Consider the following 21,648-nt stretch of genomic DNA (forward strand, 5'->3'; position numbering starts at 1 on the left):
AATATTTCTTTATTTCTGATTGTAAAAATAACACAGGCTGCTTGTGGAAAATTGGGGAGAAACCGTAATATATGAAGTCAGAGTTGCAAATCACCCCTAATTCTATCACCCACGATAGTCATTAAAACGATATTATCCAACCTTCTCATCTTTATTCCATACCTGGCTCTTCCCATAATTGAGGCCATATTAATATTATTTATATAATTTATATTCTATCTATAGAGGACAACAGATCCCTGAGCTCTGCGCAGTAAACAAATGAGAAACCCGCACACACAGTCCCTCGCCCGTCCATACTCACATCTTAATTTGCAGAGAGGTGGAGCATGGGGCAGGTGACAGGTACCAACCCTGCCAACAAACTGTATGGTGACCCTAAAGACGCGACCTCACACCCTCCGTGCCTCAATCTATACCGCACAGCATTTGTGAGGAGCGCCATATAGAAGTGTCCTTTAATAACTGTCCCGGTGCCATCCAACCTTGGTGGTGGCGGAAGAACAAGTGGCGGGGCTTTGACATTCAGTCTGCCATATGACTTTAAAGCTGCTCCTTCTGCTGCTCTCCTCCTCCTCCTCCTCCTCTTCCACCTCCAGCTCCTCACTGTCCTTTCTTCTTTTTAAAGATTGTAGGCTGAAGAGATGGCTCGGGCGGCTGAGAGCCCTGGCTACTCTTCGGAAGCCCTCGGTTCAGTTCCCAGGGGCTCACAACATTCTGTAACTCCAGCTCCAGAGGTTCAAATGTCTTCTTTTGGCCTCATCATCGCCAGTCATGCATGCAGCGTGCTTACATACACACAGGCAAAACACGCACATAAAGGAATAAATAAACATTTAAAAAAGTGAAAGAAAGAAAAGGCATTCGATAGTCTCCGGTGTGAATGCCAGCTTTGCTGTGTGACAACTATCTGTGTGGCACTGGGGATGTGTCTACAACTTTCTGTTCATCCGTGTCCTCATCTCCCAAAGAGCTGAGGAAGGGGGTCTGTGAAGGTAAGCGGTTTTTAGTCTAGGCTGTGAAATTTGAAACCACAGCCTCCCCTCCCCAGAAGGCCCTGAGTAGGGAAATAGAAAGGGCATGTAATAAACAGGCTGGATTATCCTCAAAGGATTGAGAGGTTGGTCCCTTCCCATCCTCCATGCCTGCATCCTGATGCTGCAGGCCCCCGCCGGTAGTCTCTGGAGGTCCCATAAGAGCCAAACAATGAGACTTGTTAATCAAAAGGACAGCGGATGCCCTGGACTCTGGGCTTTCTGAACTGCTGGGCCTGTGGCAGAGGACGCTGGCATTTCCAACCCTCCCTGGACACTCAGAGCAATCAGAGTACATCCTGTGGAGACAGGGAACAGGCCCGGATGGCCAGGGTCGGGCTTGGGGAGAGGTACAGGCCCATATGTCCTAGGGTTGATGTAGGTTGGAGAGAGGAAGGGGAAATGAGGACCTGGGTATGGTGATGCCAGCCTGGGGTCACATAGGAGCAGAGGGAGTGGCCACATAATCTGGGTGCTTAGTGGGCCAGGGACAGTTCTGGTTCAGTGGAATCTGTGTGAATGGCGCCCCCTGCAGGAAATGCGATGTCTTCCCCCTTGCTCTGTGTGTGTGTGTGTGTGTGTGTGTGTGTGTACACACGTCTGTGCATGCATACAAACTGCTCCTCCACATCTGCTGCAAGTTTCCATGTCCTCCAACTCCATTCTCAGATCACAAACTTGAGTCATGGCCTGCCTGGCCTACAGAGATAGTGCAAGGCTAGCCTGGACCACTTTGTAAGATCCTGTCTTGATATAAAGAAAAAAAGGTCTGGGTGTGCTGGCCCAGTGTGAGTGAGAACCCAGGGTGCAGTCGTGTGTGTGTGTGTGTGTGTGTGTGTGTGTGTGTATGTGTTGTGTGTGTGTTGTGTGTGGTGAGGTGATTAAATAAAACAGTTCGTTAGAAGGTTAAACAGAAAAAAGCAAGGAGCACTCAGGGCCTGACCTTGAGCCCCCAGGCTATGACCTCAGCTTTGCTGGTCCCCTTCCTAGGCCATCTCTTCTAGCTGGGAACATTTGATCTTGCTTCTGGCAGAGGCTGCTGAGAGCGCGAGAAAAGCCAGCTCAGCGGAACAGGATACTTCCACTGGGGCCCCAGACGCCAGAGGACAGGCCCTCTCAGCAGACTCTTGTAGGAAGAGTACCTGGCCTGACCTCTGGCCCAGTCACATCTCAGAAGCGGGAAGCCATGGGGACATTGTCTGCAACCTGCTTATAGAGGGACTTATTTCCTGTGGCCACCTGGCCCTCACCCGGCTGCTTCCTTTCTCCAAGAATCAAATCCCCCAAGGTGCATGTGATTCTTCTGAGAACCTGAGCATTTGCATTTGCCCCAATCCAACTATCGATTGGGTGAGTCAGGCCTCATCCAAAGCCAGTTTTTGCTGGTCAGTGTGGTCAGCTTGGCTCACAAGCATACAGGTGACTGCTGTGTGTTTGACCACGCCCTGGGTGCTGTGAGTGGCCCCCACATGAGCAGGACACGACACTGATGCCTGTTCAAAGCCTGGAACATGGGTGACATCCAAGACCGCGTGGCAGCTGGGGTTCCAGGAGGAGCTGATCTGCAGATACCTGGCAGTCCCTCAGGCTGAAATGGCTTCCCTGGAAAGGCTATTGGAGGTTTCTTGCCTGAGTGGAGCCTGGCACTGTGGAGAGAGCAGGTTCTCTTCCCTGTGTGTGTTGCCAGCTGCCAGCGTCAAAGACTCACCATCAAACAGGCCCCGTTCCCAGGAGCCTAGAGAGACGTTTGCATTGAGAGAAAAACACAAAAGGCTGCTTTCCTGAGGTGCTAAAACTGGTAAGCTGCAGCTGGCCAGACAGAGGGCAAGAAGCAATCTTACACTAAGAACATAGAGTCAGCCAGGCGGTGGTGGCGCACGCCTTTAATCCCAGCACTCAGGAGGCAGAGGCGGGCGGATCTCTGAGTTTGAGCCTAGCCAGTCTGGTCTACAGAGCTAGTTCCAGGGCAGGCTCCAAAGTCACAGAGAAACCCTGTCTCGAAAAACCAAAAAAAAGAAAAAAAAAAAAAAGGAAAAGAAAAAGAGCAGTCACCAGAACCTTTCTTTCTCTACTATTAGGGTCCATCCTTAATTGTGTGTTTGTATCCATTTCTGCATCTCCCCTCTCAGGCAGGAGACAGGGCCCAGGGCTGTACCTCTTCCCTCAGACCCAGGCTCCCTGTGGACAGGCTGTGTTCCCTCAGATGGGGCTCCCTAAGGGCAGGTTTTGCCCATCTCAGACTGGGCCTCCCAGACTTCCACTTGCTGGTTTTCTTCTAAACGCTGGGCTGCCTACTATGATACAGGTATGAAACTTGACTAAATTGTTCATTTCTTCTGCCGGTTGTTGTCTTCCCTGACCCGCTCAGTGGGAACATAGAGCCTGGTATCCCACTGTCCCTTGTGCCTGTTCAGAGCACCTTCAATTTTTTTTAAAGCTGGTGTTAAAGCAAAATTATTTCTGATCTACTGAGTCATCGGTTCAAAAAGGTTAAACGAAACTCCCCTGTTCCAACAAGAATGTGAGCAGAGGGAGGCTGGGACAGTCCAGGTGACTCTCCAACAGGAAACAGTGTTTTAGAAGCCAGGCTTCAGTCACAGCTCACAGGCCTCAGAGTTTGATGCTCAGAGGAATTTCAAAAGGTGGCCCAGTCACGTTGATATAGAGCAGGAAATTCTGGAACCCAGAGAGAGAGGAAGCTCACACAGTGAAGCAGGGTGCAGTCATGGCACAGTGGTAACCCGTGGCCTCCTTGTTCACATCTGTAAAATGGGTAGACCATTTGTCTTCCCTCCCAAGAAGAAGGTGAGGATAAAATAATATAGTCTATGTGGGAGTCACTGGCAAGTTCAAATCTTAGGGTTTCTAGATATAACTGAGATAAAACACCATGACCAAAAACAAGTTGGGAAAGAAAGGTTTATTTCATCTTCCACTTCCATGTCATAGTCGTCATTGAAGGAAGCTGGGCAGGAACTCAAGGCAGGAAACTGGAGGCAGGGACTGAAGCAGAAGCCCTGGAGGAACACTGCTTACTAGCTTGTACTCCAGAGGGGTAAGATTCTATCATGGTAGAGAGGCATCACATCAGGCAGCAGGTAGCATGTGGCTGGCCACAGGAGCAGGCAGAAGGCAGCAGGAAGCAGGCATGGTCATTCAAAGGCCACCTCCACTGACACGCCCCCCTCTTCCAGCGAGGCCCCACCTTCTGAACCTTCCCAAACAGTGCCACCAACTGGGAGCCAATTATTCAAATACATGATCCTCTAGAAGATATTCTCCTTCAAACTACTCCAACTCTCTTTGACCTCAGCAATTCCACTACCTTGACTACTCAGCTGCTTCCATAGCAACACAACACCACTGGGCCTTTGCCCTCACTACCTCACCTGCCAGGTATTTGCGTGATTCAGTCCCTCTACTCTTTAGTGTCATGGCTCCAGGATTAGGCAGAGTCTAGATTCTTTCTCGTATTGTCCGACTCTCATACTTCCTAAATCTCTCCCTAGTTTTTACAATTCCCCTTAGTATCTAAACACTAGATATTTTCTTTATGTGCATGGCTATTGTGTGTCTCTTCACACCTCCATAAAGAAGGTGTTTTATCTTTTTTTTTTTTTTAAAATCACAAGCTGGGTGGTGGTGGTGCACGCCTTTAATCCCAACACTGCAAAGGCAAGAGGATCTCTGAGAGTTTGAGGCCCACCTGATCTACAGAGTGAGTTCCAGGTCAGCCAGGCAGGGCTGTGCAGAGAAACCCTGTCTTGAAAAACCAAAATAGATAAATAATAATAATAAATCTTTTATGTGAGTGCTGAGATTATGTGTGTGTGTGGGTGCATGTGTGCATGCGTGAGCACATGTATTGCCACGGCATGCCTGTGGGTCGAAGGCAGCTTTGGGAGTCAGCTCACCATCTGGGTCCTTGGGATGGCACTTGGGTCTTCAGGATTGGTACAAGCACCTTTACCTGATAAACCTTCTCACTGGCCCCAGAAGGGATTCTGTCTCTGTATCGAGTCTACAGCGCCCAGGGTGACCAGTGAATGGTGCACACAAAGATAAGTGTGCCCATATGAAGTCTGCCTCCTATCAGCAAGTCCTGCTTGAGAATAGAGGAGAGAGGGAGTGGCAGCGGCTACAGCCTTGGTGACAAAATTTGGGAGGCTCCCCTTGCCAAGAGTGTCATGGAAAGACTGCATTATCCTTAGTCTTGAGCTGAACAATTTATAACAGAAGTTAACTGCTTACTAATTAGCAGCTGGAACCATTAATTGGCTATTTGTTAGAGCTCGAATTAATAAACTGGTCTTTCAGTGGGGTCATAACTCTCACCGTTCGTCACCCCCTCCCAGCCAGCCTCCTCCCCTTGACCAGAACGCAGCCTGCTGTGCGATTCGATCAATACCTGCCACCGTATGATTTTCAGACGCAATCTGCCTCACAAGGCGAAGAGGACACCATCGGGGCCAGGCCAGATCCCTCTCCACTCTCCCTTTCTTCCCTTCTGGACTCTGACTCGCAGGAGGAGAGCAAGCGGCTGGGAGAGATGGAGAGTTGTCTAGTAACAGTGACGTCATTAGAGCCTGCAGCTGGCTGCCCTGGATGAGCCCTGCCCAAGGACCCTGCTTCCCTGGCCCGTCTTGGGCACTCAATTAGCCATTAGCTAGTTCCGAGCCCTTGCTAGGGCCCAAGTGCTGTGCTTTCTCAGAGACAAAGAAAGGAGGGCTTTCTTCAGTGAGGAGTGATGGTGGGTCCCAAGAAGCCTGCCACAGTCTGATCCCAGGGTTCCATGGTTCCACTTAGGGGTTCCCAAAGGCTTTAGGGTCTAGATATCATGCCCCCATACTCAGCAGCCCCATGTGGGGTTCAGAGTGCTGTTCTGGAGATGATTCTTATGACAATGTGGCTACTCACCTCTGGGCTTGCATGCCTGCAGCACCGGTACCTCTGGAGGAAAAAGCAAGGCCATTTAGCCTGGTTACTTAAGTCAGGAGCACCTGACAGTTCAGCAGCTCTGTGGCGCATGCCTGACGGGTGCGCAATGCAAAGCCTCTGGCCCTACAGCGGGCACCCAGTCTCTCAACCACTCCCTTAGGCAGGGTCCCACCTACCTGACATCTGGGGGAAAGTGAGGACCAGAGAGATCAGGGCTGAAGCATAAGGCCGATGGCATTTTTGCTTTCTCTGAGATTGTCTGCCGTTGTCAGTTCTGGGGCTCTGTCCCAGGCAGCAGGCCTGGAACACTGGGGGAGGAAACGATTGAGTTGACAGGCACATATGAACAGGCTGTCGAGGTGTTTACACTACACGCAGCAAGTATTCACAAGTGGATTAGCACAGCAAATGTTCAATCCCAGCCTGCCAGGCTCTGGACTTCTGCTCCGCTCCTCCCCAGCTCTCCTCCCTCACAAGGCCTCTTTCTTCTGTAGGCCAGGGTGTGTTCAGACAATAGCCCCGTCCTCTCTCTGCTATGCCGAAGAGGAGCGATTTGATGCTGTTTGGGGTTGAGGTGTCTAACTGGAAAAGAAGACAACAGCTTCCCAGAATAGGCAAAGCCAGGGAGAGCCTGAGTCATCGGGATGACTCCCTGGGAGCTTCCTGGGGGATTCTGGAAGCTTTCCAATAATGGTAACACCACAGTAAACCTAGCTACTCACCATCACCCCCTCAGCTGGTGCCACTTCCCTTTCAGGCTGGGTGGGAGAGGTAGGTGGGCAGACATTGGATATCTATGGAGCAGATCATGCATTTTTTCCTTTGGGTTAACGGGAGGCTATGAGGAGGGAGGACGGTAACTTGAAGGCTGCCTTGGGCTTCGGGATCTGGCTAGTGATGGGCATCATTCATTCATTCAGTTAACAAATCTCCAGTTGCTGAGTTGGGCTTGGACACCCTTAACTGAGCCTTGAACCCCCACAGCAGAAGGAAGGCAGAAACAAGGGTTGATAACCTGGATGAATCAAAAGGAAGTTGAGAAAGGGTGGGCTGATGGCGCCCCCCCCCTACCTACCACCTCACGCTCCTCCTTAGCAGGTCAGGTCTGCCCATGAGGGCCAGAGGAGAAAGATCCCGGTGGGAAATGGATTTGGAGAAGGAGGGGTTTGTTATTAATATTTTTAATTTATGCGTGAATTTACATGCAAGAGATTCAACTCTTCGGGTGAACAGGTCTTTGAGTTTGGACAGATGCCTGGAGTCATGGATCCACCATCGCAGATCCTGAACAGGATCCAATCTCGAGCTTGTTAGCTGCGGCGGCTGTCCGCGCTCCCACGGGCCGCTCTAGGACAATCCCTGCGCTCACGCTGAGATAAATAACGGCGACAGGTGGAGCAGGTGAGATTAGCAGGACCCGAGTTGGGGGATGCGATTGGAGGCTCCGGAGAGGTCGCGCGCCTCGCTCCCCAGCCCACGCCCCTCCCCAAGGGCGTCTGGAAGGAACTACGTCTTTGGGGAGGGCCGGGTTGGGAAGACCGCGAGTGCTGTACTCAGGCCCCAGCTTGGCTGCGGAAAGGGCGTGTACCCCTAGGGCACTGGGTCACGCCTGAGGTCCCACGGGGAGGCAGAGTGCCAGAGAAGCAGGCTGAAGGGGACACTTGGTGTCCCCGTGGAGCGGCACTGGGGTCTTGCTGGCAAACCTGTTGGCAACCTGTGGGCCGGGGCTAGGACGCGAGCAGCAAGCGCGTCCTCCTACTCAGCGGCTCTGGCAGTGGCTCGGCGCCGACCGGGGAGAGGCCGAGGCGGCTTGGAAAGGGGCCGGGGCTCTGCCAGGGGCGGGTGGTGGTTGGAGGTGGCGGGATTCCCAAACCGAGCCAACATCCCTGCAGAGCGACAGCAGGCAACCGGCTCTCGCGCCAACACTGGTCTAGGAGAAACAGACATCTCGGCCTTTCTCTCCGATTCTAGGCTCCTGTCTCGCCTTCTCTAAAGTACAAAACATTCCTAAGTGTCCAGTGCCCTGCAGGCTTGGGTCTCCGCAACGAGCCGCCAGTGCCTGACCCGCGAGCGTGCGGCGACCGTTTGCACCCGGCCCGGGCTTGCCAGCTTGGGCTGTGCAAGGGCGGGCGGAGAGCGTGTGCGAGTGCGCGGCTGCAGAGCCCGCGCCGAACCCACGTTCCCGCTACTGTCCTCGGGATAGATGGATCCATTGCTGCTTTCTGACATTTTTCTGCCAGGGGGCTGGTGGTGGGGGAGGCGGAGATAGCGAGAGAGAGGGATGGGGAGGGAGGAGAGAAAGAGGAGAGAGAGAGAGAGAGAGAGAGAGAGAGAGAGAGACTGCTTCCCCCAGCCCTGTTTTGTTTTCTCTAATTGGTCCTGGGGGAAGCAAGGAAATTGGACAGAGGCTGGGCCGGGCGAGCTGGGCTGCCTTTAATTGGCTCCTTTTTTTAACTGGAGGGGAATCAAACAGGAGAGCGAGCGACAAAGGGTGGGAGAGCGAGAGACCGATCGCGGAAATGGGAGGAGGGAAAGAGGGAGGAGGGAGAGAGGGAGGCGGGGTGGTGGTGGTGGGGAGGTGGAGGAAGCGCGGAATGAAAAGCTCGGAGGGACCAGAAAGCAGCACAGCGAAGCCCAAGTTGCCGAGCGAGCGGAGCGCTCCCGCGGCCCCGGAGCCCGAGTGGCCGCCGTGCCCGGGAGCCCGGCCCGGCCCCACCCGCTGGGGCCCCCTCGGGCTCAGGCCTCCGGGAGGGGGGCGGGGACGCCCAACTTGGGGCGCGGCACAGCCCCGCTCTCCCGAGATCGCGGAGCCCGGGAGCGCCACGGCTGCGGCCAAACGGCGGGAGCGGACCGCGGAGACAGGAGGCGGCTGGTAGCTCCCGAGCTGCTGCCCGGGCCTCGGCAAGAGCGCGAATTATTTTCAAAGGACTCAAACTTTCCTCCTTCCCCTGCTGGCTGCGGTCCCTCTTGCTTTGAAATCGTTCTCCGGAATCCCGCGGGGGCACTGGGACGCGATCGCCTCCCCCGGATTCCTCGGCGGCGGCTCCGCCAACTTCGTGGACCCGGGGACCCGGAGCGCTCGCTCGGCGGCCGAATTCAGTCCTCGCTGCTCCAGCGCTCAACAGGAGCGGGACCCGGGGAGACCTTGCCTCCGAGAAGAGCGCCTAGCCCCGATTCCTTGGGTCGGGCTGCCAAGCCCTCCGCACCCACTGCAGAACTGGAGCCAGCGGATTAACCTCCCGGCCTGGCTCCACGGTGGGGCGTCCCCTGGGCGGGGAACGACAAGTTTGTCAGGCATCGGTGGCCTGTTGGATTGGAGCTCGGCCACTGCAGCAGGGAGGTCCCCTGCGCTCAGCACCCTCGGCAGACAGCCCTGGGGACTCAAGGCTACTAGGTGGCCGAGCTTTCTGGTTTAGGGAGCTGACTGCGGCGCCTGGTGCACAGAGGCGTCAGGGTCTGGGCCAGCGCCCCCAGCGACCCCACCCGGGCAGCCGCCCTGTGGGAAAAAGACAGAGCCAGTCGCCGCCTGCTCGGACTCCTGCTCTCGGTCGGTCGTCTCGCTCTCTGTCGCGTCTCAGGGAAAAGGAGGGAAAGCAGAGGGCATCACGGTGCCCCGGCGGATGCGCCCCCCGCTGCCTCTCAGGCTGCGCCGCCTCGCGGGGATGAAGCACTGGCCGTGAAGATGGAGGTGACCTGCCTTCTACTTCTGGCGCTGATCCCCTTCCACTGTCGGGGACAAGGAGTCTACGGTAAGAGCCCGCGTCCAGCTCCACCCTGGCGGAGCCGCGCGGAAACTTTACAAGATCTTGCTCAAAGTGCGCGCTGCCGGGCCTTGGTGGAGCCCTAGGCTTGCACTCTGGAGTGGATGGCCGCGTCCCCGCCCTCGCCCGGGCGCCAGGAGACCTAGTAGTCTGCTTCCGAGCCCAGGAGCCGGTCCTAGGATATGACATGAAACTGAGGGTGCCGGGGTGAGGTCTCGACTTTCCGAAATCTTGCCAGGGGTTGGAGTGATGTGGAAGTGTTGGGAAAATCCAGTGGGATCAGGAGACCCGGGAAGAGCCTAAGCTCTGGACTGGGGCAGCGATTTCCGCCGATTCTTTTTCCTCCCCTGGCTCAGCCTCCCGAGTGGAAGCAAGCGATGCGTGATCCGGAGTTGTGTGCGGCTGGCCGGCTAGATGCTCGCCAGCACCGCAGCCGGGCCGCTGACTCGCATTCTCGGCAGTAGCCACGGCTCTGCCGCCTCTTCTAGCTTTGTAACAGTCTGAGCCGATGATGGACATCGCCTAACCCTGGCGCTGAACCCAGGGTTCAGGGCATCCCTTTTCAGAGACCTCTCCCGAGTCAGCTCTTCCTGTCCCTGGTTCCCAACCTCAGAACCCCAGCCCCAGCTTCCTTCTGCCCGCTTGCACACACAGAGACATTCAGCCACCGTCCTCAGGAAACGCAAACACCGCTTGCACCCATCCAGCTACGGGTCTAAACTCTGCCTCCCGCCACGCAGGTCCACTCCCGCATCCCCAAGCCACGCTCCGTTGCGCCAAGGAGTATTCTGACCACATTTTCTCCACTTCATGCCGCGGGGTTTTCTCAGCAAAGGCTCCTTGGCTCAGTACTACCCAGGGTCGTCCTGCCGACGTGCAGCACAGAGAGTCGGTCCCCAGAGCCTATGGTTCTGACTTTGCTTTCTCCTGACCGCAGGGTGGGCTTTGTAGTTACTTTTTAATGATGTGTGACCAGGGTGGACAACATTCTCCCTCTTTCTCTGGGGTCGAGAATATAATTATTCTCTTTGAGAGTGGAGGGAGTTGGACCTGCACTGTTTGGGTTGCAGAGCCCATGTCCCCGACTACTAGCCTTAGGTCCCGTGTCTCTGCCTGTGCCTGGCAAAGGAAAGGAGCATCCTGGGAAGCGGGTATCTGGAAAGTATACACCCCTGGGCTCCAATAGCTAGCTGGCTTGGGCTTAATTCCCTGGTGAGGCCAGCCCAGGCTTCCAGCCAAACTCCTTTTCTTAATTAGTTTGTGTGTCTCTTACTGTCTGGCCTCTGGCATAGGCCAGACAAAGTAGGCAGGAGGAGGGATGCTGCGGGGCTGGGTTGTATGTATGGGCAGAGGGTGTGAAATAGGTCCTCTCTCTGGGACAAGAAGATACCAGCGGCCTCAGAGTTCTTTTTTCTCCAGGATCACCAAAGATACCAATGGCTTAGCCACAGCTATCTTTATGGGAGTACCCCACAGAGGCTGTTGCAACTTGCTCATACACTCTCCTGAGATCTCTGTCTACTACCAGCTCTTGGATTGGTCTGATGACCCCATCTCATGGCTGTGTAGTTTGGGTTTCTCCCGTCTTCCCTCACCTGGGCGGCCCAATGTAAGGAAACCTCTCTGGGACTAGGTAGGAATGCCAACAATGAGGACAGAGGTTAGGGGACAAGAGCCATGTCTCTGTAGACCCTCTGTGCCTCCCCTTCTCTGTCCCCTTCTTCTTTATTTTCTCCCAGCTCTCACATGCCCAGGTCCCAGCTGCCATTGTTACAAATCAAAGCAGGGTAAGTCCACTGGGTCCACCCTTGGCCCTTCGCCGGCGTTCTTTTGCACCTGCTCTTGGAGAGCTTGGCTCCTGGGAAGGCCGGGCTGCAGGGAGAATGCTGTGTGGAAAATCTTCTTGGTGGTGGATAGGAAGCAAGGGAAAGAGGAGCTGAGGGACACTGTCCCCTGTGATGTTACAAGCATGGGTGACACCTCAACAGGGTTGGGACTGAACTAAGAAGTAGGGTGGAGAGCTAAGGTTTGTCCTGCTCCACCCATTCCTCTGCACCCCAAAACAGATAAGGCAAATGAATGTGAGTGTGGTGGTGTACAGGGATGGAGACATCCTCCCTGGCCATGCACCGCAGCATCCAGCCCTAGCATGCTACCTGGTGTCCTGTAGGAACTCTGATGAAGCTTGTTGAGTGGATGAAGAGCTGCAGGTTGAAAATACTTCATGAAATTCTCAGGTGTCTCCAGAGCTTGTCACTCACCAAGACAGAGGGCTTTAGCTGAAGGTTTCTGCTCAGAGAGCTATGAGGCCCTAGGCTTGCAATCCTAAAAGAGAAGAGACTGAAGTGCTGGCTTTCGCTAGCATCCAGGAGGGAGGCTGTATGTCAGTTTGTGCTGGGGATAGACTTCAGCTGCTGCTGTCATTCTGCCCCAGGCCTGTGCTGCTGATGAAGGGGTAGTCTCATAAGGAGGGTGAAGACAAGAGAGGAAGGAGGGACAGGATGGCGGCCTTTGGGGTGGGCGAGGGTCAGTCCATCCTAGTAGGAGACAGCTGCTCAGAGCCCTAAGCCCTGCATCCTGCTGGGTCCACCCTCCAGCTCTAAAGTCTGCCATCAGCAGCAGGACTGGGAAGGCCCTCTCAGTCTGTCCAGGTGGCTTTGCTCTTCTTTGGGGCCATAGATGCTACAGTGGCCGTGTGTGGGACCAGATGGTCCATTTGGAGCGGGGCCTCCTCCTTCCCCTGATTCTCAATCTCTAGCCCAGTTTGTTGTTTACAGAGTAGATCCTGTAATCTATTTTCTGCCAGGCCAGTGTGTGTGTGTGTGTGTGTGTGTGTGTGTGTGTGTATGTGTGTATCTGAGGCTGGCCCCAGAGGTCTAGTTCTGTGACAAAGACAGGTAGGTGAAGGAGGGGTGACATGCTCTTTGAAGGCAGAGTTAGAGGCTTTCCATCTTCTGTCCTGGCTTCTTGTCCCCTGTCTTAAAGCAGGCAGACTTCCAGGCAGGAGCAGTGAGGAGGATTCAGCTCCTTACAAAAAAAAAAAAAAAAAAAAAGAAACCCACAACAAACCCCTGGATTATTTAATATGCAGGAGTGGGAAGTGACATTCTCCTTAAGACAGGTTGTTTGCCACGTACTGGGGGAAGTCAAAATATTTCACCAAAGGTGTCATCAGAAACTACTATCCTATGCTAATTTTTGTGGGAACATGAAGACAGATGTTGAATAATTTGACAAGAGCAACATCGCTCACAGAATTATCACCAAGTCAGCCCCCCTTCCTCGGGGGGAGTGTGGGGAAGGGATTTCGGGAAGCGAGTTTCCCAGGGTGGGGCTTCTGAGTGTTGATGTGGGTGGGAGTGCTTGGGACTTTTCCCTCTGAGACCCACAGCCCTGCACTGAACGTGGCGCTGTGTATATGGCCCTTCCCAAAGAGGCAGGAGGCATCCAGAGTCAGCTGCAGGCTCAGGTTCCCCTAAATCCCCAAGAAGGCCCCGCCTACTTTCGTTCCTTTTTCCTTCTCTGTTATAGACATTGCCCGAGGGAAAGATTGTCTTGTGTCTACAAATCCAGGCTATTTTAGCTGTGCTGCCTTTGACAACCCCCCAAGCCTGCCTGGGGGCTCCCCCACAGAGTCATTCTATAGAGCTCTTCCTGGTTTGCCCCCTACCTACCCGCTTCAGGCAGACGTTCCTTCCTAGCCTGCAGGCTGGGCATGCGGGTATTATACATGGGTGAAGTTCTGGGGTCCAGAAGCTAGATTGGAAGGGATTATAAGCATCCTTGAGGGGCAGGCTGGGACTGTCCGAGAGGCCTACATATAATTGGCCAGGTCTGGCTCTGAGCTGCTGAGGCCGGGTGGAAAAGCCTCATTTAGAGCCCCGTATTAGCTTTGCTTTGCTGGAACACGGAGGGATGGGCGGGGAGCTCCGTGGGGAGGGAGAGGGAGCTAATCACAGTCGCCAAGGCCCGGCCAATGAATGATGTAGAAGATCAATACCGGGGTGGGAGTGGAAATCAGGCCGTGGTAGCAGGGCTGGCTTCTCCTGGTTGCCCAGGAGGCACGGAGGGTCCTGGGAGTAGTAAGGCCCAGGTCAGGATATGGAGGATTCCTCGGTCTCAACTTGTTACCCACAGCAACCTTGACGACTCTTCCTGTGACTGGGTTCAGGAAGATTGGACCAGAAGGTACCCCACCTAGGAAAGTTTGGGAGACTAGAGATGGAATCGAGTTTCTCAGTCTAGCAAGAGCTCCACCTTACTTTCTCCCTGCCCAGACACCCAAGTCTGAGTAGGTCCCTGATGCCTGTGTGTCAGAGAGGTCGGGCATGTAATCAATCCCTTTGGGCCCTGCGGTGTAAAGCTGGTGCTGCTCTTCCAGACATTGCCAGCAGGGGGCGGGCTTGGCCACCACATCGTGTCTTCCCAGTGCTTGCCTCCTTGCCCTATCTCAGTAAAGGGGGCTTGTTCTGACTCTCCAGCCTGAGGTGGAAGGGGACTCTCCAACTCTCACATACCTGCCTCAGAATCTAAGGGCACCAACCATGGATAAAGTCACACTTTCTACCTTTCCAAGATAACTCAATTCTTCTCTAGGTCAGCTGAGACTTTGAGGGGGCTCAGCGGAGCTTGTGGGGCTCTGACTCCAGGGGGCTGTGTGTGGGGAGGGATCTGACACCTCTGCACAATTGCCTCTTTGCAAACCTAGGTATGGTCTCTGGCCAGCATCGCCTTTTCCACTGTCACAAAACTAAAGGCCCACATGGCATTTAATAGCTGATGCAGGAGGTGGGCAAGAGCCATGCTTAGCACAGAGGAATGAATCTCTCTCTCTCTCTCTCTCTCTCTCTCTCTCTCTCTCTCTCTCAACAATGGATTCTTCCTTTTTCCTAAGACTAGCTAACAATCAAAGTATACATGAAAGTATAAGAAAGTGTGATTCAGGGGCTGGGGGCTGGAGATACGGCTCAGTGGTTAAGAGCCGTATGGGTTAATTCCCACCCATATGGCAGTTCACACCTGTCTGTAGCTCCAGTTCTAGGGGACCCAGCACCCATGGCCAAAGCATCAATGTGCATAAAAACCATAAAATAAAAATTTAAAAAAGTAGGTAAGATTCGGTGTCCATGCATTGGGTATGGTTCTCTCCACATCTTTTAGTATATAGCAGGGTGACCCCTGTTCAGAGAACATTCTTGGTGAAGTTGAGAGTCTCTCACAAACATGGGGGTACCCCGTGCCCTGCCAAGTCTTTGGTCTGGCTGTGTCTTTATTTCCAGTGATATTCTGAGAAGGCAGTCCATGAGGGTGCTTATCTTCGCCATTGAACCAAGGTTCTAAGGACATAGGTGACCTTCTTAGTGTGGCATTGTTTTGTTGGTGAGAAGGGGGGGCCCAGCGTGGGTGGCACAGTCTTCTGGGTGGAGATCAAGGCCAATGAGAGGTGATTCTCTGTGGTGCCTACCGAGTCTTTCCCTTGGAAAAACTGGTGAGTCAGGGGAAGGAGGAAATGGTTCCACAAAGATTCAATAAATCCCTCGTGGCAAAGCCAACTTGAGGCTCGCAGGAGGATGGAAAAGTCACCTCCTAGGGCTTGTGGAGGACAGAGATTGGACGAGCCGTGGTCATCGACAACCAGGCCTGCGAGGCTGTCCCTGGCAGAGGGCACATAGAGCTGAAGACCCGTGTTGGTCAGGCATTGGTTGAAAGGAAGTCAAGGCTACGAGGACTGGAAATGCCAAGGAATAAGAATAATAGTATCCGAGATCATGAATATGCATTGCTGTCTCTAGCTTACCGCAAGCCTCCTGGAGAGATGGACTCCGCAGCCCCTGGATAGGACCCAGAGATGAGGACTGCAAAGCCCGTGATGGAGGCCATGCCGGAGGAGTGATGGGCTGGGGAAGCCGTGGTGTTTAGTTGTTTTGAGGAGGCGGCGTGGAGGGAGTTTCTGGAGCTCTTGCAGGGTGCAGTGCTGGCGTGAGGTTGGCCTCAGCTGCTGGGAGAAGGGACGGGAGAAACTGACTGTGGAGCAGGATGGGGGGGGGGGGTCAGCATTTGTTTCTCCTAAGATTTACACGGCTGTGGAGGGAGAGACGCCCGCAGATAGGAGAGCATGAAGAGATTGCCTCTCACTGACAGGAGGGTCATGCGGACAGGGGGACTGAGTAGAGAGACTGTGGGTCCAGTTCATGCACAGTGGCTGGGGTTGGGGACTTCCCTGTGGAGGTGCCCCCCGAGGCAGAGAGCTCATGGATATCTACGTGAAGTAGCCAGGCAGGGGACTAGGCGGTGCCATGGCCCTGACGTAAGGATGGACCTGGCTTGTTAGAAGAGTCCACTGTGGGGAAGAGACTGAACGGAGACACTGCAGATGGGGTATGACCGTGGGTGAGGACAGATGTATTGAGGGCTGTGTAAGGACTTCTGAGTCTCAGGGGGATTGGGTTTTGAGCATTTAAGGAGCACAGTGGTCAGTTTTCTCACAGAGTCCCTTGAAGGAGGCGAAGCTGGTGAGTTTAGAGACTGCAGAACTCCATCCTGAAATCCAGAGCCGGGCCGGGAAAGAGATCCCATGGGGACAAGAGCTGACAATGGCCTGCAGTTGGCAGTTGGGGAACGGGCTCACAGTGGGAAGAGGCAGAATAAAAAGCTGTTGATTAGACAGATTTGGGGCAGGAGAGTGGAGAGGGTTAGGGCCTGGGCTTCTGAACTGCTGCTTGCTCCTGCCCCAGAATGAAGGCTGAGAAGGCGCTGTCCTGGGCCAGCCTTCTGTCAGGGCAGACAGGCAAACAAAGACCTAGACAAATAGCTTAATGACTGGAGGTTTTATTTTGAGACAGGCTGGCTGTGTAGCCAAGAATGACCTTGAACTTTTGCTTTTCTTACCTTCACCATCCCAGGGCTGAGAGTACAGGAGTTACAACCGTATCCCATCACGCCGAATATATGCTGGGGACTGAACTCGGGGCTTCGTGCAAGCGAGGCAAGGATTCTACCAACTGAGCTGCATTTTTGTTGTTGTTGTTGTTGTTTGTTTGGTTTTGTTTTAAGAGACAGGGTTTTCCTGTAGCTTTGGAGCCTGTCCTGGAACTAGCTCTTGTAGGCTGGCCTCGAGCTCACAGAGATCCACCTGCCTCTGCCTCCCGAGTGTTAGGGTTAAAGGCTTGTGCCACCACGGCCCGGCCATTGAGTGTGGTTTTAAGGTCGACTTTATTCATAGGCTGTGTGGCAGGGAGGCTGGTGTGAGAACGCAACTCAGAAAAGGTTACAATGCACCTTGGTTTATGTCCACAAGACAATGTGGACTTCTCCAAGGAAGGTATGTGTCTGTGGGGGCACTGGGCTGAGTCCAGGGTCCCATATCTAAAGAGAGGAGAGAGGGAGACAAAGCAGATGTCATTAGGGAGGGAATGTCAGAGGTGGCTTGAGAAGAGACGGGGACCTGGAAGCCAGGGACATAGTTGCGGGTGGGACTAGGGGTGCTGTGTAAGGGAGAAGAGGAGGTGCCTCAGGGTCCACTGAGGGAGGGGAGCTCCTCAGCTCTTCCAGAAAGGCTCTTGGGGAAAATGCAGATTCAGGCTGTGTTTCTAGCAGAGCCCTCATGACAGTGACAGAGACTCTGGTGGGACATGGGTTGTTCTTGGCATAGCAAGGGCAATACGCTCTCTTTAAGGGGAGCCTCAGTTTCCCTGTCTGGAAGGGGCTGGGGTCACAGGAAAGCCTCAACATGATGTCAGTATTTTGCCAGCTCTGAGGTGAACTACAGGGACTTGCGGGAGCAGAGCGGAGGCAGCAGACAGCAAAGTCACTGTGCGCTGCATGGGGCGGTGTCGAAGCAGCGGCTGCACGTTTGAGAGACTAGGAAGGCCTCAGAGGCCTGAAGTGGCTGTGGCTCTAACCTGAGCCCTGCTTGTCTGTTTCTGGTAGAAGTTGGGACTTTGGAATGGGTGACCATGTGGCTTGGGAGAGGCTATCCCAAGCTCTCTTTGGTTCCCTTCCAGTCCCAGAGCCAGCCAAGATGCTAGGATTATCTGGTGGTTTGGAAGCCATGAGGTGGCATATTAAAGCCATCCAGGAGCTTATCCACAGTGCAGACCTCACTCTGCCTGGACCCTCCGCTGCAGGAGCTCCGCGGATGGAAGCTGTGGCTGGGAGTCCTGAAATTGGTGCTTTGACTCAGAGTCTAGCTGGATCTGTGCTGACAGAGGGTGTAGACATGTCAGAATAAGCAAGGCTAAACTGCTTTTTCACCTTGGGATGTCTCCAGGGCATTGTCTAGGCTTCCAGGCCACTGCCCAAGCTGAGTTTCAGCCAAGCTCTGCTGGGTCCTGGGGACTTCAATGCAGGTCACTTATTATCCCTGAAGCCACCAGCTGGAGCCTTTCTGCTTGCAAGATTCTCACAGAAGGCTCAGCCAGGGGCTCGGGATAGCTTTTTATTCCTCCTTTTAACCACAGGGCCTCCTCATCCTAAACCAGCTAAGGACCGAAAGGTTGATGGGTGTTGGATATCCCTAAGGATCCCCCCCAAACCCTCATTTTCCAAGTGCAAAGGTTGAGGGTCAGGCTGAGTGACAAACCAAGGTCAGGCTGAGTGGCATACTAAAGTCCTACAATTGGTAGATCCAGGATTCAAACTCAAAGTTACCTAGTGCCAAACTTCATGTCTGCCTATACTACCCCAAGGGTATTTGAGCTACCTGGCTGGTTTGTTTCTTAGTTTTTCTTAGGGTCAGGGGGTTGGTTTTTGTTTGTTTGTTTTTGGTGTTTTCGAGGCAGGGCTTCTCTGTAGCTTTGGTGCCTATCCTGGATCTAGCTCTTGTAGACCAGACTGGCCTTGAACTCAGAGAGATCGGCCTGCCTCTGCCTCTGCTGGGATTAACTGCGTGTGCCACCACCGCCTGGCTGGGTTGATTCTTGAAGCAGCGTGAGGAGCCCTCCAGCCCTCCAGGGACCCCGTCTGGCTGTGAGGCACCTGATGAGGCACTGAGGCGTCCGTCTCTGGCTCCTCGGGTACAGGCTTCTCCAGGCTCCTCTCCCTTGGGGCCCTGCTTCAGCAGTAGTCCTCAGATTTGGCTGCACATAAGATGACCCAGGACTCTTCAACAGTTCCCTGTGCCCACGCTGCATCAAGCAGTTAAATCAGCACATCGGACATTTTGGCCCAACCACCTTCCTGTAAGATTTCCCAGAAGCCCTTGGGTAGCCTCTGTTTACATTGTGCAGCCTTGAGCTCCTTGGCCATTTTAACTGTAAGGGAGGCTAAGGTGGGCACATTTTTGCCCACAGAAGTACAGGAGTTCCACAGATAGACACGCCACACATGGGGTCAACGAGATGGCTCATCAGGTAAAGGCCCTTGCCACCAAGCCCTATGGACTTTAGTGCAATCTGCAGGTCCCATGTGATGGAATGAGAGAATGGACTCTGGGAAGCTCGCCTTGAGATGAGTGTACACACACACAAACACAAATATAATAAAACCTAAAATTCCAAAGGAAAAAAAAAAACAGGACTGGAGGTGGACAGGTGACAGGCTAGGCGTGAGTCTCCTCTTAGTCAGCTATCTGTCCCGTTGTGGGGTTCGTGTGCATTGGAGATAAGAGGCTGATTTTAGGTGTCCTCAGCTGCCCTCCACCTTAACTTTTGAGACAGGGTCTCATTTGGACCAGGGGCACACTGCCTGGCTAAATTGACTGGCCAGCAAGCCCTGATGACCTGCACGTCTCTGCCTCCCCAGAACTGTGATCACAGGCATATCCGGCTTTATCTTTTTCTTTTAAAAAGATTTAATTTTCTAACTATGTGTCTGTGTGTGTATACACACAAGTACAGGTGCCTTTGGAAGCTGGAATAGGGGTATCACATGTCCTGGAGCTGGAGTTACAGGTGGTTGTGAGTTGCCTGATGTGGGTGTTGGGAACTGAACTTGGGTCCTCTGTTAGGGCAGTCGGTACTCCTAACCAGTGAACCCTCTTTCCCACCCAAGCCTGGTTTTTTCAAGCAGTGCAGAGGAATCCCAACAGAGTGTGGCAGGGCAGGACTCAAGCGCCCCCTGTGGTCTCCTGTGACCCAGATGGGGCTCTCAGAGATTCAGTGTCAGGCAAGTCCCTCGAGCTGGGCAGCAAGTACCTCACCCATTGAACCAGTGTCTTTCCCCCACCTGCTGCTTCCTGACTGAGGAGGTTTGAATGCTGTGAGCCGCCACACCGGGTCCTCTTCTACCTACTCTGTCAACTTTGCTCAGGTGGGGTGAGGGCCTTGGAGAAGACCAAGACCAGAGTGGGCATGTGACTTGCCTGGAGTCACCCAGACATTCCTGTGAGAGTCTTGCCTGGTCTCCTGCCTGCCTGTGGCTCTGATCCCTCTCAGCCCTCTCCTCACAGTCCTCTCCTCTGGCTGGGAAGCTCTCCAGGAAGTCTATCTCCAAGAGCAGGTGTCTCCTTTCAGCCTGGACTCTGGTCTGGGGAGCAGCAGCCTCCCGCTTTCAGACACTGACGACTATGGGATGGGAAGTTCGTTTTCTGGGGGAGCGCACTCTCTTGTGAGATCAGGAGGTCTCACTACAATTTGCTGTGTCTTTCTTTTGGCTCTTCATCTGGGGAAGTTCTCACTGTCTGACTTTATATCAACTTACTGGAGCATAGCCTGACATCGGAGACTTGGAGTCGAGTCTGCCGTGCTGAATTTGAATCAATCCCTGGCCCTGAGCCTCTTCTCTCCTACACTGGAGGCTTCTTTCTCGCCCTCTGAGTGAAATCCCGGGAGGGCAGAACGGGAAGGAACTGAATTCCAGTGGCCTGGTCCCTTGGGTCTGGTTTTAATGCTCCATTAAAACGCAGGGGAACTTGGGGAAGGTCGGGTTAGCTTCCTGCCCCAGTGAGGCCTGGTTCCCCACAAGGCAGCTGTAGAAGCACCAGAGGGTGTGGCAGGCAGGACTCGGCCACCCCACTCTGGTCTCATGTGACCCAGCCCATTGGGATCTCTGAGATTCCGCGTAGGAAGAGACTTAAGATCAGGGAAGGCAAGTGGTTTGTGAAGGCCACACAGCCATCATGTGCCCAGGCTGAAGCCATCATGTGCACGTACAGGGACTCCAAAGTCAAATCCCTGTCAGTGTCCCACCTCACCTTAGGCACATCACTGTGGTGTTGATAAGCTCCTGTCCCTCCCCACCCCATTAGAGCCGCATTCCTAAATCCCCCACAGCCTCAGTGGCCTCCAGACAGGAGGAGATGCTTGAGGGTTGGGTGCCAGGGCCCTGCATGAAGTGTCAGGGAGGCAGTGACCCTGTGTGGGCCTTGCTCTCAGCCCCTTTCGGTCTTGTCACACTTCCGACAAGAGCAGGGGACAGTGCCACCTCTAGCAGAGAAGGCCCGGAAGCTGCAATACAACCCAGGTCCTGAGGCTCAGGACTAATGGGTAGGTGGGTTTAGGTATGGGGGTATCCAGGGACATTGTTTGGGATGAGGGAGAGAGTTTTTGGGCAGAGGTCATGGTGCTTTGGGGTGGAGGGCGACAACCGGGACATGACGTGGGGTGGGGGTGGAGAGTGGACCTTCCACATACACCATAGATCAGTGCATCAAAACTCCCTTGGACCTGTGGTTTTAGGTGGCCTGGGTTGGGAAGCAGAGAAGTAAGCTAGGAAAACGAGAGACTCCCTCCCCCTTGAACCTGATTAAACCAGTTGCCCTGTGCCCTTCTGAAGAGCTCTGGCTCTCTGCTCCTGGGGTGGGGGACACACCCACTCCTGTTTCCATTGGCCAAGCTGTTCTGGGATGGTGGGAGTTGTTCACTCTGCCCTCTGAGCCCCCTAGGCACATAGGAACATGGGCTGTAGTGGCCACAAAACAGTGGGTGCTAGCAGCTAGGAGCTAGATGGATGGCCACTGGCTACTGAGAAGGCTAGAG

General features: G+C 54.0%; 1 protein-coding gene across 2 annotated transcripts in view; it reads left to right on the forward strand.

Annotated features, from left to right (window-relative positions):
- The first annotated feature begins 8,820 nt into the window (after nt 1-8,820).
- Nucleotides 8,821-21,648, forward strand: part of Mdga1 (MAM domain containing glycosylphosphatidylinositol anchor 1) — a 58,742-nt gene continuing 45,914 nt past the window's right edge. The window contains exon 1 of one of the 2 annotated variants that reach the window (XM_048451271.3): nt 8,821-9,721. In XM_048451271.3, coding sequence (XP_048307228.3) covers nt 9,655-9,721 — 67 coding nt within the window. In that variant the 5' untranslated portion in view covers nt 8,821-9,654. The remainder of the gene's footprint in view (nt 9,722-21,648) is intronic. The other variant, XM_048451270.3, reaches the window with a different exon arrangement.

This window comes from Myodes glareolus, chromosome 18 (genome assembly GCF_982192425.1).
Source record: "Myodes glareolus chromosome 18, mMyoGla1.1, whole genome shotgun sequence".
Taxonomy (NCBI): domain Eukaryota; kingdom Metazoa; phylum Chordata; class Mammalia; order Rodentia; family Cricetidae; genus Myodes; species Myodes glareolus.